Source organism: Moschus berezovskii, chromosome 26 (assembly GCF_049115385.1).
Source record: "Moschus berezovskii isolate FMDL1 chromosome 26, NW_MosBer_1.0, whole genome shotgun sequence".
Classification (NCBI taxonomy): domain Eukaryota; kingdom Metazoa; phylum Chordata; class Mammalia; order Artiodactyla; family Moschidae; genus Moschus; species Moschus berezovskii.
In genome coordinates this window covers 10,470,832-10,487,813 of record NC_142485.1, presented here as the reverse complement: position 1 = coordinate 10,487,813, position 16,982 = coordinate 10,470,832, and the positions used below count along the sequence as shown (strand labels likewise).

General features: G+C 37.6%; 1 protein-coding gene across 1 annotated transcript in view; it reads left to right on the top strand.

Moving 5' to 3' along the window:
* ADAM18 (ADAM metallopeptidase domain 18) overlaps positions 1 to 16,982 on the top strand; it is a 97,417-nt gene that overhangs the window by 18,505 nt on the left and 61,930 nt on the right. Inside the window, exons 8-11 of the mRNA XM_088832682.1 lie at positions 3,048 to 3,119; positions 3,320 to 3,486; positions 4,449 to 4,530; positions 15,647 to 15,783. Coding sequence (XP_088688808.1) covers positions 3,048 to 3,119; positions 3,320 to 3,486; positions 4,449 to 4,530; positions 15,647 to 15,783 — 458 coding nt within the window. The remainder of the gene's footprint in view (positions 1 to 3,047; positions 3,120 to 3,319; positions 3,487 to 4,448; positions 4,531 to 15,646; positions 15,784 to 16,982) is intronic.

The window sequence follows — 16,982 nt, the reverse complement described above, 5'->3', positions numbered from 1 at the left end:
ATATACCACTTTTTTCTGTTCTTTCATCTGTTGATGGACACTTCAAGTTGTTTTCATATCCAGGCTATTGTGAATAACGTTTCAAACATGGGAATACAGATATTTCTATGAGATACTGATTTCACTTTCTTGAGCTCTGTACTGAGAAGTGGGATTGTCATCCATATGGTAGTTCCTTTTTTAATTTTTTAAGGAACGCTTATATTGTTTTCCATAATGCTTACCAATTTACAGTCCCACAGTGTACAAGGGTTTCCTTTTCTCAACATGCTCACCAGCATTTGTCAGTTCAGTTCAGTCTCTCAGTCGTGTCTGACTCTGCGACCCCATTGACTGCAGCGCACCAGGCTTACCTGTCCGTCACCAACCCCCAGAGCTTGCTCAAACCCATGTCCATTGAGTTGGTGATGCCATCCAACCATCTCATCCTCTGTCGTCCCTTTTTCCTCCTGCCTTCAATCTTTCCCAGCATCAGGGTCTTTTCCAGTGAGTCAGTTCGTCACATCAGGTGGCCAAAATGCTGGAGCTTCGGCTTCAGTATCAGTCCGTTCAATGCGTATTCAGGACTGATCTCCTTCAGGATGGACTGGTTGGATCTCCTTGCAGCCCAAGGGACTCTCAAGAGTCTTCTCTAACACCACAGTTCAAAAGCATCAGTTCTTCAGTGTTCAGTGTTCTTTATAGTCCCTTCCCTGGTGGCTCAGAGGTTAAAGCTTCTGCCTCCAATGCGGGAGACCCGGGTTCAATCCCTGGGTAGGGAAGATCCCCTGGAGAAGGAAACGGTAACCCACTCCAGTATTCTTGCCTGGAGAATCCCATGGACGGAGAAGTCTGGTAGGCTACAGTCCACGGGGTCGCAAAGAGTCGGACACGACTGAGCGACTGAACCGAACCGAACCTCACATCCATATATGACTACTGGAAAAACCATAGCTTTGACTAGATGGACCTTTGTTGGCAAAGTAATGTCAGCTTTTTAAAGTGCAGACTAGGTTGGTCATAGCTTTTCTTCCAAGGAGCAAGCATCTTTTAATTTCATGACTGCAGTCACCATCTGCACTGATTTTGAAAAGAAAGTAAAGTCTGTCACTGTTTCCATTGTTGCCCCGTGTATTTGCCATGAAGTGATGGGACTGGATGCCGTGATTTTAATTTTTCGAATGTTGAGTTTTAAGCCAACTTTTCCACTCTCCTCTTTCACTTTCATCAAGAGGCTCTTTAGTTCCTCTTCGCTTTCTGCCATAAGGGTGGTATTATCTGCATATCTGAGATTATTGATATTTCTCCCAGAAATCTTGTGCTTGTGCAAATGGAAATCTTGTGCTTGTGCAAATCTTATGAAAAATGAAAAATCTTCCATTTTGTGCTTTATCCAGCGCAGCATTTCACATGATGCACTCTGCATTGAAGTTAAATAATCAGGGTGACAATATACAGCCTTGACATACTCCTTTCCCTATTTGGAAACAGTCTGTTGTTCCATGTCTGGTTCTAATTGTTGCTTCTTGACCTGCATACAGATTTCTTAGGCATATGTAAGCTCCTGTTTTTTCTTTTGTTTTTTTGATGATAGCCATCTGACGAGTGTGAGGTGAAATTTCACTGTGGATTTTGTTTTCATTTCCCTGATGGTTAGTAATGTTGAATACCTCTTGTGTACCTGTTGGTCACTTGCATATCTTTTTTGGAAAAATATCCATTTGATAAACATAGTGTCTTTTGAATATCTAGATAAGAGTGAAATTGTTATGTCTTTAGGTTAGTGTATGTTTTTTCCCGTGGTCATGTATGGATGTGAAAGTTGAACTGTGAAGAAAGCTGATCGCCTAAGAATTGATGCTTTTGAACTGTGGTGCTGGAGAAGACTCTTGAGAGTCCCTTGGACTGCAAGGAGATCCAACCAGTCCATTCTAAAGGAGATCAATCCTGGGTGTTCATTGGAAGGACTGATGCTAAAGCTGAAACTCCAATACTTTGGCCACCTCATGCGACGAATTGACTCACTGGAAAAGACTCTGATGCTGGGAAAGGTTGGGGGTGGGAGGAGAAGGGGACGACAGAGAATGAAATGGCTGGATGGCATCACCGACTCTGTGGACATGAGTTTGAGTGAATTCCGGGAGTTGGTGATGGACAGGGAGGCCTAGCGTGCTGTGATTCATGGGGTCGCGGAGAGTCAGACACGACTGAGCGACTGAACTGAACTGAACTGAAATTACTTTTAGAGGATATTGATAATTATCAAAAGTGACTGTAGCAGTCTGCTCTTCCATCTTCTCACAAGTGATTGGTTCAGTTCAGTTCAGTTCAGTCGCTCAGTCGTGTCCGACTCTCCGCGTCTTATAATTTCATGGCTGATTGGTATTGATACAGTCTTTTTCAACTTTAAATGGAGTATAATCTATGAAAATATTGACTCACCATGGCATACACCTGAAACTAATATAATATTGTAAACTGACTATAGTTTTTTAAAGTATATTTATCAGTTTCAAATAAAAAAATGTTTTCTTTCTCTTCACCTTTACCCTATTTCATTTTGTTCTTTATCAAACCTTTTTGAATCATTCATGCCACATAATTTTCACTTTACATCAGTAAGATTTCTGTCTTCCTAAAGATTTATTTGAGCATGTTGATTATTTTTAATATTTATTTACTCTTCTTTAATTGCTAAGCATGCAATGGGAAGTGCTATGACTGATTTCTTCTGTTTTAGAAAATATCTACTTCAAGAAATCCCTTTATAATACAGACAGATCTGTGAAGTTATTTTAGTACCTCTTGATGATTTCAATTGTTTCTGCTGGACAGTGTCTTTAAAATATATAACAAGTGAGAATCTATTTTGAACATCGAAGTATGATTTTTTTTATTGTTGTTTGTTTACATTATGGTAAATATTATTATCTTTATGTTAGTATGCTTTAATTCGTCTCACAAATCCTATGGTTTTCCTGCTTGCTATCATCAACAGATATTCATCACACAAGAAAAATTGCTGTCACTTACATTTTTAAAAGAGTCATAAAAAATTTCTTTTTCAGTATGATTATATGGGATCAGAAATGATGGCTGTAACACAGAAAATTATCCAGATTATTGGCCTTGTCAATGCAGTAAGTTTTAACATTTTTGCATGTATAAATTTATGAAAAGTCATTGAAAACCTTTTCATTATATCGTGTCAAATTAATGACTTGAAGTCCTTTATTTGGGTTAATATCCAATGTAATCAAGTAAACTTTATTTTTTATGTACTGTTTTGATGTAATGATTTATTTTATTTGAATATATACACTATAAATCTTATTTTTAGATGTTTAGTCAGTTCAGATTGACTGTGATATTATCCTCCTTGGAATTGTGGTCAGATAAAAACCAAATTTCCACCACTGGAGATGCTGATGATTTATTACAAAGATTTTTGGCATGGAAACAGGACTATCTTATCCTTTGGCCCCACGATGTAACATTCTTATTTATGTAAGTACAATATTTTGCATTAATAAAGAGATATACATAAATAATTTTGTTAATTTTATAACACATTTATAGTGTTTTTCAGTTTTCTGTAGGCCCCTTTGAAATTGTTAAGTAAAATATAGCTGTTGCCATCGAGGTGACAGTGTAGTAGGAAATACGATAAAAATAAAAACAATCTGAATCACTTATATGACAAAATATTTTGGAATATAATTTATATGAAAAAAATCTGTCTTTCATGAGCTTTTATAATATCAGCTATATGAGAGAATACATACAAACCCCAACTTATTATGATGTAAAGCTGATACTATTCAGTTAATAAATACTACTTATGATTTGTGGACGCATTTCATGTCTACTGTTCGATAAAGAAATATTTAGGTTTTCGGTAATATGGTTAGGGCTTCCCTGGTGGCTCAGATGGTAAGAATCTGCCTGCAGTGTGGGATGCTCAGGTTTGATCCCTGAGTTGGGAAGATCTTTGGAGAAGGGAATGGCTCTCCACTTCAGTATTCTTGTGGAGAATTCCATGGAGGAGCCTGGTGGGCTACAGTCTATGTGGTCACAAAGAGTAGGACATGACTGAAGAAATGCCTGTCTATAATTTTAAAAAGCACTTATATTTAGATGACAAGAATTATTTTCCATAAATTAAAAATTCCTTTTAATTTTTACTGACCAAAACAATGAATTGCTGAATAAGGGAAACTGAGCAGAATTTGAGATAATAAAATTATACCAAGTCAAGGACTTAGGTTAAGAAAAAAATTGGTATTAAGGTGAATTATAGTTTTCAAAAATTTGAGCATTTTGTATAATATATTAGGTATTATTCAGATTAAAAATAGTATGTTTGAAAACTTATTTTAAATTTTATGGGAGATTTAACTTAATAAATAAGCTTGTGAATTGTTCTGAATGACCATGCTAATAAAAAATGAAACATTATAATGATGTAGTTACAGGAAACAACCTAAATATGTGGGAGCAACATTTCCTGGCACAATATGCAATAGAAGCTATGATGCAGATGTTGCTGTGGTATGTAATTTGTGTCCTCTCTGTGACTAATTTTTTCTAAACTTTATATTGTGTTTTATAAATATTATTTTACTAGTGAAGTAAACATGATTTTTTCTCTATGTCTGTATTTATTATTATTTTGTTGGGACAGAATGATTTTAATCTCAGTTTATTTAATTATAAATTTCAAACATAGGGAAATGATACAAAGAGATATGAATATACCTCTTCACCAGTCTGGCATAAAGGATAATAGCATCAGATTTCCTAAGGACATAAAACCTTAGGGAAAAGTTACAGCCTTCTGCTACGTCTCCTTCAAATTCAGGAAATAATAGAAGGGATGACTTCATATTTGCTAGTTTTTGCATATTTTATACTATTGTTACAAATACATGTAACCATTAACTATGTATTATTGTTTTGCTTTGTTCTTTATATATCATTTCAGAACTATTTTGAATAGCTTGTTAAAAGATGTATACAAGTTGAAGCATACAACTCTACTACTTACTTTTTCTTTCAAAATTGTATCTTATCAAATAAAGCAAATATTCTTATTACAAATAAAAATGGTTTTACAAGACTACTGTAAACCATTAAATCAGTTCTTTGCATAATCTACACTTCTTGAATCCTCTTCCTTTGGTTTTTAAACTTTCCCTCCTGGCATATAACTTAGTGTATATTTCCTTTTAAATAAAAGTGTTATTGAAGTGCATCATGTATAGGGAACATTGCACAAGTCATAAGTGTATAACACAATTGATTTTGACCGAGTCATACATAGGTATAAGTATCACAGAGGTCAAAAAATAGAATCTTATCAACACATCAGAGGACTCATAAATCCTCCCTACCACTATCTTGACACCTCAGTTCAGTTCAGTCGCTCAGTCGTGTCCGATTCCTCGCGACCCCTTGAATCACAGCACGTGAGGCCTCCCTGTCCATCACCAACTCCCGGAGTTCACTCAAACTCATGTCCATCGAGTCGGTGATGCCATCCAGCCATCTCATTCTCTGTCGTCCCCTTCTCCTCCTGCCCCCAATCCCTCTCAGCATCAGAGTCTTTTCCTGTGAGTCAACTCGTCACATGAGGTGGCCAAAGTATTGGAGTTTCAGCTTTAGCATCAGTCCCTCCAGTGAACACCCAGGACTGATCTCCTTTAGAATGGACTGGTTGGATCTCCTTGCAGTCCAAGGGACTCTCAAGAGCCTTGACTAGACGGACCTTTGTTGGCAAAGTAATTTCTCTGCTTTTTAACATGCTGTCTAGGTTGGTCATAACTTTCCTTCCAAGGAGTAAGTGTCTTTTAATTTCATGGTGCAATCAGCATCCACAGTGATTTTAGAGCCCCAAAAAATAAAGTCTCTCACTCTTTCCACTGTTTCCAAATCTATTTCCCATGAAGTGATGGGACCAGATGCCATGATCTTCGTTTTCTGAATGTTGAGCTTCAAGCCAACTTTTTCCCTCTCCTCTTTCACTTTCATCAAGAGACTTTTTAGTTCCTCTTCACTTTCTGCCATAAGGGTGGTGTCATCTGCATATCTGAGGTTATTGATATTTCTCCCAGGAATCTTGATTCCAGCTTGTGCTTCTACTCACTGGTTAATTTGTATGTGTTCTTAATGCATTTGTCGCCAACATATTTGCTCAAAACTACGTCTTTGATAGTTATTCATGTTTATATGTGTAGAAATAGTTTGTTCATTCTTTTGTTCTATATTTCTGAGTAATATGACCAATAAATTCCTTGAGTATTCAAATTTCAGTTCAGTTCAGTCACGCAGTCATGTCCTATTCTTTGCAACCCCATGGACTGAAGCATGCCAGACCTCCCTATCCAACACCAACTCCCAGAGTTTATTCAAACTCATGTCCATTGAGTCGGTGATGCCATCCAACCATCTCATCCTCTGCCATCCCCTTCTCCTCCTGTCTTCAATCTTTCACAGCATCGGGGTCTTTTCAAATGAGTCAGCTCTTCTTTCATCAGGTGGCCAAAGTATTGGAGTTTCAGCTTAAGCATCAGTTCTTCCAATGAATATTCAGGACTGATATGTTTTAGGATGGATTGGTTGGATATCCTAGCTGTTCAAGGGACTCTCAAGAGTCTTCTCCAGCACCACAATTCAAAAGCATCAATTCTTCGGCACTCAACTTTCTTTATAGTCCACCTCTCACATCCATACATGACCACTGGAAAAACCATAACCTTGACTAGGTGGACCTTTGTTGACAAAGTAATGTCTCTACTTTTTAATATGCTGTCTAGGTTGGTCATAACTTTTCTTTCAAGGAACAAGTGTCTTTTAGTTTCATGGCTGTAGTCACCATCTGCAGTGATTTTGGAGCCCCCAGAAATAAAGTCTGTCACTGTTTCCATTGTTTCCCCTTCTATTTGCCATGAAGTGATGGGACCAAATGCCATGATCTTAGTTTTCTGAATGTTGAATTTTAAGCCAACTTTTTCCCTCGCCTCTTTCACTCTCATCAAGAGGCTCTTTAATTCTTCTTCACTTTCTGCCATAAGGATGGTGTCATCTGCATATCTAAGGTTATTGATATTTCTCCCAGCAATCTTGATTGCATCTTGTGATTCATCCAGCCCAGCGTTCCTCATGATATACTCTGCATATAAGTTAAATAAGCAGGGTGATAATATACAGCCTTGACGTACTCCTTTCCCAATTTGGAACCAGTCCATTGTTCCATGTCCAGTTCTGGTCCTTCTTAATCTGCGTGCAGATTTCTCAGGAGGCAGGTCAGGTGGTCTGGTATTCCCATCTCTTGAAGAGTTTTCAACAGGTTGTTGTGATCCACACAGTCAAAGGCTTTGGCATAGTCCATAAAGCAGAAGTAGATGTTTTTCCGAAACTCTCTCACTTTTTCAATAATCCACCAGATGTTGGCAATTTGATCTCTGGTTCCTCTGCCTTTTCTAAATTCGGCTTTAACAACTGTAAGTTAATGGTTCACATATTGTTGAAGCTTGGCTTGGAGAAGTTTAAGCATTACTTTGCTAGCATGTGAGATGAGTACAATTGTGTGGTAATGTGAGCATTCTTTGGCATTGCTTCTCTTTGGGATTGGAATGAAAACTGACCGTTTCCAGTCTTGTGGCCACTGCTGAGTTTTCCGAATTTGCTGGCGTATTGAGTGCAGCACTTTCACAGCATCATCTTTTAGGATTTGAAGTAGTCCAACTGGAAATCCATCATCTCCACTAGCTTTGTTCATAGTGATGCTTCAAAATTAGGCATTATCTATTGACTACCTATATTGAAATCAGGATTCAACATCCTAATAGCTTATTTCTTCATGGAAACATTTATGATCTTTTTATCCTTCCATGGTATCTTTTATCATCCAACATGCTTGTTATATTAAAGCACTTTCAATCTGGGTACTATTTTACTTCTGTCCTGAGAAATTTTATTGTATTGTTTACTTGATCATATTTTTGTTTCCCTTTTCTTTGTAGAACTTTATTAAGTATGTATGAGAGCATTTTGACTCATCCTCTATTTTTTTTTTTTTCTGTTTTTAACTTTTTCCTTTTCTTTTTAATCCTTTTTCCCAACCTTGAGCAATTGGCTTAACTTTTTCCAGGGCATAAAATTGTGCTACTGCATATCATGGGTAGTGGTGGTTTAGTTGCTAAGTAGTGTCTGACTCTTGTGACCCCATGCACTGTATGTAGCCCGCCAGACTCCTCTGTCCATGGGATTTCCCAGGCAAGAATATTTGAGTGGGTTGGCATTTTCTTCTCCAGGGGATCTTTTCCACCCAGGGATTGAACCCAGGTCTCCTGCATTGCAGGCGGATTCTTTACCACTGAGCCACCAGGGAAGCCCAATCATGGGTAGAAACCTTGCAATTATTGAAGTCCATGAACACCTTGGTTTAAGCCACATATATTACAAACTGCATAAGACATATATCATGCTGTAGTTGAGTGTTCTATAAATGCCAATTTTATAGACATTGTGTGATAATATTTTTCATGTCTTTTAAACAATTTCCTGTTGTCTAGTGCTTTTGTCAATTATGAGAATTGTCGAAGTCTCCAACTGAATTATGTATGTGTGTGTTTATTCTTTCAACTGTATTCATTTTAGTTTCACATTTTTTCAGCTCTTATGTTTGACATGCAAACATTTAAGATCATTATTGAACTTTTCATCATTGCAATATCCTTTGTCCGTGATAATCTTTGTTCCAAAGCTAGCTTCATCTGTTATTAATGTAGCCTCTCCATCTTTCTTCTGATAAATGTTCATATGTTAAATCTGTTTCCTTAACTGATTTTGTCTTTATATATTATGTGAATTTCCAATCAGCAGCTGGACCATGTAGTTCTTCCTCCGTTTCAACAATCTGTGTCTTTTAATTAGTATGTTTAGACAATTTGCACTGAATCTCATTGTTGATGCATCTGTATTTCAGTTTGTCAACTTAGTATATGTTTCCTGTTTTATCTCTTTTTTTTTGGTCCTCTGTTGCCATTTCCCATTCTCAGTTTTTCTAGTTTTTCATATTCTATTTTGATTTATTCATCATAGACGTAATAAACAAGCATGACCCATTGGCCAAATCTGGCCAACCACCTATATTGTAAATAAAGTTCTATTTACCGCTTTATCCACTCATTAACCCACTGTGTCTAGGTAATTATAGTTGTGACAAATACTGTATAGTACATAAATATATCCTGTCTCTTCATAGAAACTACCAATCTCTTTTTAGTGTTTTTCAGTATTTCTCTCTGTAAAACATTTTTCATACATTCTGTAGCGAGATTACACACACACACTCTGACACAATCACATACACACAAGTTTATTTACCAGCATTTTACTATTTCAAGTAAAATCTAGAGATGTTAATACCATATTTATTTTATATCTGAAATTATGTGTATAATCGTAAAATGGGAAATTTTATAGTATAGTTTGCTTAAATATTGCTTCTAAGTGTACTAATAAGTATACACACTAAATCATAATTTTTGCTTTCAACCCTGAAACATAATTTTAAAAAAATCAAATGAAAAATCGTCTATTTTGTCTACCCATGTAAGTGCATTTTCTGTTCTTCTTTCTTCACTACTAATGTTACAGGCTTTCTTTTATTATCATTTTCTTTCTTGTCTGAAGAGCTTCCTTTGGTCATAGCTCTAAAGCTTGTTTACTGGCAATATGTCTCTTAATTTTCCTTCATTTTAGAATTTCTCTATTTCATCTTCATTCTTTAAGGATATTTTTGCTGGATGAAAGTCATTTTCACCTCTTCGAAACTATTGTGTTACATTCTCTATCTGACATTATTTCTGATGAGAACTCTTATTAATCATTGTTCCTCTGTAAGCAATCTGTTGTTTTCCTTTGGTTGACTTCAAGATATTTAAAATTTTTCTCTGGCCATCTAATTAGGATGTGTCTGATCATGCATTATTTTGAGTTTATTGTTAGAAGTTGTGTGAGTCTATTAAATATGTAGATTTGTGTCTTTTGCCAAATTGGGGAGATTTTCAGCCATTTTTTTCTTCAAATATATTTAAGCTATGCACTTTTTCTCTTTTTCCGGGCCACTAATTATCTTAATGTTAGTTTTTTGTTGTTGTTGTCATTGTCCCACTGCTCCTGTATTTCTGTTAATTTTTTTAAAACCTATTTCCTCTCTGATTTGAGATTGGATAAGTTATACTAATCAATCTTTAAGTTCAGTGATACTCCCTTCTGTCATCTATGTTTTTTTCCTAAATTCATCTGTTGAAGTTTATTTTCTTATTATTGTATTTTTTCTCTTCTGAAGTTTTCATTTGGTTCTTTTTATATTATCTATTTTATTTTATTTTTAATTTTAATTGGAGGCTAATTACTTTACAATATTATATTGGTTTTGCCATACATTGACATGAATCCGCCACAGATATACATGTGTTCCCCATCTTGAACCCCCCTTCCACCTCCCTCCCATATCATCCCTCTGTATCATCCCAGTGCACCAGCCCCAAGCATCCTGTATCATGCATCGAACCTGGACTGGTGATTCATTTCACATATGATAATATACAAGTTTCAATGCCATTCTCCCAAATCATCCCACCCTCGCCCTCTCCCACAGAGTGCAAAAGACTGTTCTATACATCTGTGTCTCTTTTGCTGTCTCGTTTATATTGTCTATTTCTTTGATGAGATTTTCTATTTCTTAATTTGCTTTAAGAGTTTTCACAATAGCTCATTGGAGCATTTTTATGGAGGTTGCTTTAAAATCCTTGTCAGGAAATGCATCTTGGTTTTGCTTTCTGTTGATTGCCATTTATGACTGGAGTCAAGATATTCCTGGTTCTTGGTATGAGAGTAATTTGGGACTGTATTCAGAATATTTCTGAGAATTGTCATGAGGCATTGATTTTTCTTTACATTTTCCATTTCTGAAGATAGTTTATTTTCTAAAATACATATTCTAGGCTAGTTTTATGGGCCATTGCTCACATCCTGATTTAGTTTCCATGGCCTTTTTAATGATATTCTTTGAAATCCTGGACATTATACCATTCATAGGAAGTCTGGATTCTGTTGCTTTTCTCTGATGAGGGTTGATTTTTGTTTGCTTGTTTTGTCTTTCAGTGCACTTGGTTAAAGTCAGAAGAGCAACTCAGTCTCACAGACAGCAGCTCTGACCTCAGCTGGGCTTTTCCGTTGTGTTTGAGACTGCTTAATTGTATGAGTGTCTCAGGAATCAGGGAGAAATGTGGGAGCCAGAATTCAGATAATCATCTTCCTGAAGTTTTCTGCTTGTGTATTTGGCAGTCTTATTTTCCTGATATTCACATTTTATATTTTCCAGGCTAGAAATAGTAAAGATTTTGCCCTGAGTTGCCTTGTGAACCCACTGGCCATGTCCATTATACTTGGCCTCAGTCTGAAAGTCACACAAACTGTCTCTTTTTAGTTTCCTTTAAGCATAGACTCCAGGCCAATGCTAAAAGCTTCTGTTAATCCCAGGTGGATTCCAACTTCTTCACCACCTGAAGTATCTATTATATTCTATATTATAGATTCTAAACACCAGAGATCAAATTGCCAACATCCGCTGGATCATGAGAAAGCAAGAGAGTTCCAGAAAAACATCTGTTTCTGCTTCATTGATTATGCCAAAGCCTTTGACTGTGTGGATCACAATAAACTGTGGAACATTCTGAAAGAGATGGGAATACCAGACCACCTGACATGACTCTTGAGAAACCTGTATGCAGGTCAGGAAGCAACATTAGAACTGGACATGGAACAACAGACTGGTTCCAAATAGGAAAAGGAGTACGTCAAGGTTGTATATTGTCACCCTGCTTGCTGCTGCTGCTGCTGCTAAGTCACTTCAGTCGTGTCCGACTCTGTGCAACCCCATAGAGGGCAGTCCACCAGGCTCCCCCATCCTTGGATTCTCCAGGCAAGAACACTGGAGTGGGCTGCCATTTCCTTCTCCAATGCATGAAAGTGAAAAGTGAAAGTGAAGTCGCTCAGTCGTGTCCGACTCTTAGTGACCCCACGGACTGCAGCCTACCAGGCTCCTCCGTCCATGGGATTTTCCAGGCAAGAGTCACCCTGCTTATTTAACTTATATGCAGAGTACATCATGAGGAATGCTGGGCTGGAAGAAGCACAAGCTGGAATCAAGATTTCTGGGAGAAATATCAATAACCTCAGATATGCAGATGACACCACCCTTACAGCAGAAAGTGAAGAGGAACTCAATGGCCTATTGATGAAAGTGAAAGAGGAGAGTGAAAAGGTTGGCTTGAAGCTCAACATTCAGAAAACAAAGATCATGGCATCTGGTCCCATCACTTCTTGGGAAATAGATGGAAAAACAGTGGAAACATTGTCAGACTTTATTTTTGGGGGGCTCCAAAATCACTGCGGATGCTGATTGCAGCCAGGAAATTAAAAGACGCTTACTCCTTGGAAGGAAAGTTATGACCAACCTAGATAGCATATTAAAAAGCAGAGACATTACTTTGCCAACAAAGGTTCATCTAGTCAAGGCTATGGTTTTTCCCGTGGTCATGTATGGATGTGAGAGTTGGACTGTGAAGAAAGCTGATCACCGAAGAATTGATGCTTTTGAACTGCGGTGTTGGAGAAGACTCTTGAGAGTCCCTTGGACTGCAAGGAGATCCAACCAGTCCATTCTAAAGGAGATCAGTCCTGGGTGTTCATTGGAAGGACTGATGCTAAAGCTGAAACTTCAATACTTTGGCCACCTCATGCGACAAGTTGACTCACTGGAAAAGACTCTGATGCTGGGAGGGATTGGGGGTGGGAGGAGAAGGGGACAACAGAGAATGAGATGGCTGGATGTCATCACTGACTCGATGGACATGAGTTTGAGTGAACTCCGGGAGTTGGTGATGGACAGGGAGGCCTGGCGTGCTGTGATTCATGGGGTCGCAAAGAGTCAGACACGACTGAGCGACTTGACTGAACTGAACTGAACTGAAGTCTCTATTGAAATTGTACCACAGTCGTTTTTTTCTCCGTTTTTTCCCCTGTATTTGTGTACATGCAAACACACACGCCCCACAACTCTTCCTGCCCCACCCCCCAGCTTTATTGGCTTCCCTGATAGCTCAGTTGATAAAAAATCCACCTGCAATGAAGGAGACCCTTGTTTGATTCCTGGATAGAGAAGATTCCCTGGAGAAGGGATAGGCTATCCACTCCATTATTCTTGGACTTCCCTGTGGCTCAGCTGGTAAAACCCACCTGCAGTGCGGGAGACCTGTGTTCGATCCCTGGGTTTGGAAGATTCCGCTAGAGAAGGGAAAGGCTACCCACTCCAGTACTCTGGCCTGGAAAATTCCATGGACTGTATAGTCCACGGGGTTGTAAAGAGTCAAACATAACTGAAAGGCTTTCTCTTTCACTTTCTAGCTTTATTGAGACATAATTGACAAATAAAATACTTATATAATTAAAGTGCACTGTGGAAAATTCTGAAAGAGATGGGAACACCAGACCACCTGACCTGCTTCTTGAGAAACCTGTATGCAGGTCAGGAAGCAGCAGTTAGAACTGGACATGGAACAACAGACTGATTCCAAATAGGAAAAGGAGTACCTCAAGGCTGTATATTATCACCGTGCTAATTTAACTTATATGCAGAGTACATCATGAAAAATGCTGGGCTGGAGGAAGCACAAGCTGGAATCAAGATTGCTGAGAGAAATATCAATAACCTCAGATATGCAGATGATACCACCCTTATGGCAGAAAGTGAAGAGGAACTCAAAAGCCTCTTGATGAAAGTAAAAGAGGAGAGTGAAAATGTTGGCTTAAAGCTCAACATTCAGAAAACGAAGATCATGGCATCTGGTCCCATCACTTCATGGGAAATAGATGGGGAAACAGTGGAAAAGTGTCAGACTTTATTTTTTTGGGTTCCAAAATCACTGCAGATGCTGACTGCAGCCATGAAATTAAAAGACGCTTACTCCTTGGAAGGAAAGTTATGACCAACCTAGACAGCATATTAAAAAGCAGAGACATTATTTTGCCAACAAAGGTTCATCTAGTCAAGGCTATGGTTTTTCAGTGGTCATGTATGGATGTGAGAGTTGGACTGTGAAGAAAGCTGATCACCAAAAAATTGATGCTTTTGAACTGTGGTGCTGGAGAAGACTCCTGAGAGTCCCTTGGACTGCAAGGAGATCCAACCAGTCCATCCTAAAGGAGATCAGTCCTGGGTGTTCATTGGAAGCGCTGATGTTGAAGCTGAAACTCCAATACTTTGGCCACCTGATGCGAAGAGTTAACTCATTTGAAAAGACCCTGATGCTGGGAAAGATTGAGGGCAGGAGAAGAAGGTGATGACAGACGATGAGATGGTTGGATGGCATCATGGACTCGATGGACATGAGTTTGGGTACGCTACGGGAGTTGGTGATGGACAGGGAGGCCTGGCGTGGGGCGGTTCATGGGGTCGCAAAGAGTCAGACACAACTGAGTGACTGAATGGAACTGAACAGTGTGATAATTTGATACTAGTTATGGAATGATTCCAAAAATTAACCAATATATCCATCACTTTATGAAAATGCTTCAGACTCACTCTTTTGACAGCTTTCAAGTATATAATGCAGTCTCATCAACTGTAGTCACCATGCTTTATACCATGCAAATACACACATGCAATATCTTTATTTAGGGTATGAATTAAATTTTACTCATGATAATTTTTTTTATATAGAAAAACTAGGAAGTTCTAAAAATTTTGTTTGTAATCTGTAAGTTCTAAAAATTTTGTAATTATTAAATAAATGTAATAAATACATTTACTTACATAAATAAATTGTATTTTTTTATGAAAGGAATGAAATTTACCTTTCATTCATATGAAATGCTACTCTTCACCACTGTCAGTCTTTTTGGGTTGACATCTTACTCTAGATTTCTCTATCATGGCCTTGCCTGTGTCTTGAGCTTCTGTCCTGTCATTTCTTTACTTCACTCATTATACGATAACCTTTTAACAGGTTCCCAAACAAGCTTGCTGCCATTATTCATAACAGTGGGTCATTTCCCAAACTTTGTATCTCCTCCTAAGCATCAGTGCCGCAAATAGACTTTTCTAACTATCTGAACTGTATAGTTATACCCCTTCTCGGAATTCTCTGCTGAAGGATTCCATTTCTTTAGAGCACTTTTCATGCTTTCTTTATATCTGGTAGGTTTGTTGTTACTTTCCAACTAATTTTCTCTCCCCTCTTCTGTAAAATATGCTCCAAGTGTGGACAGAGTCCCTTCTTTTCATACATGGCACAGTAGGCTCATCTTTTTTATCATTGTGCCTGATCCATATTGACCCATATAGTCTATACTGAACTATATTTGTTAATTGAATGATTTGATTTAGTAAGAAAGTTAAATGTGTTTGATTACATTTTACCTTATCTCATGCTTTTTAATAAATTAACTAGTATGGATATTCTATCAAAATGAAGTATAAATATGGTCAACATTGAAAAGTATTAAAATATAAAATTGTATAGGAACAAAGCTTTTTTGATGTATTACTGGCTTTCATTTTTTTCTCATATATTGGTTTTCAACTTTATTTCAGTATCCAGGCACAATAACATTGGAGGGATTTTCAGTTATTATAGCTCAACTACTTGGCCTTAAAATAGGGTTAGCATATGATGACATCCAGGAGTGTTCCTGTCCAACAGCTAAGTGCATAATGAACCATGAAGCAGTGTAAGCCTTGTTTTTCCACTCAAATTAATGTCACGCATGTATGTGTGCAGTTGGTTACAAGACGTGATGAATTTACTTTTTATACTTAATCCCACATCAAAAATTGGGAAGGAATGTTGTGTACGAGGAGAAATCACTAGTGAATTTGTCCATGTGACACAAGACTCCAGAAAGTGGTGGATCTCATAGTAATGAAATATTCACTAAAGGGAATTCGAGGAAAAATGTAAAGATTTATGAGGGCTATGAAATGTTGTATTCACACAGATACTTTTGCTGTTCATATGGTTGTTGTATCTGTTGTTCAAAGCAAGATCACCCTTGAAAATATGACATAGTACTGGTCGCTTTGGCTATTATTTTGAGGGGGGAAAAAAGAACAAAAGATTTGAAGAAGAAAGTAGATGTCCTTATTTGCGGATATTATGATTGACTACTTATGTAAAGGCAGCAGAATCAGTCAGTGTGCCATCAGAACAACAGTATAGGAAAATTCATCAGGGTGATCAATCTTGAAAACTAGTCTGTGTACCAGCATTAAGGAAATAGACGACTTACTATAAACTGTCTAATTTTCCCAGAAGAAGTTCATAAATTCAGTACAAGTCCAGTCAATATTTTAGGTTATTTTCAAGGAACTTGATGAATTCTTTGGGAGGCAGTAAAATGGAAAAAATACACATAGATGACCTTTTCATGATTATGGAGTGGGATTTATGATCAAAGGAGAGATTTTATTGATGGGAGATACAACATATCTATAGATTGATCAAAATAAAGAGAAGAGGAGGAAAAGATGATGTTGGATATAAGGAACACAGGAGCAAAATCACGCAGTAATGTAGGAGAGAATGTAGGATCTAGTGCTTAAGCAGAGGGCTGACTTTTCTTAGAGCTGGATAAATTCAGTTATTGTGATAGAATGTTAGGAGAGAGTAGATTGAAACATATACATTGCCATCTGTAAAAGAGATAGCCAGTGGGAATTTGCTGTATTAATGCAGGGAATCCAAAGCTGGTGCTCTGTGACAACCTAGAGGGGTGGGTTGGGAGGGAACTGGGAGGGAAGTTTAAGAGGAAGGGACATGTGTGTGCTTATGGCTCATTTGTGTTGATGAATGGCAGAAATTATCACTATGTTGTAAAGTAATTATCTTCCAATTAAGAGCAAAAATTTAAAAAATTAGTTGTGATTGACA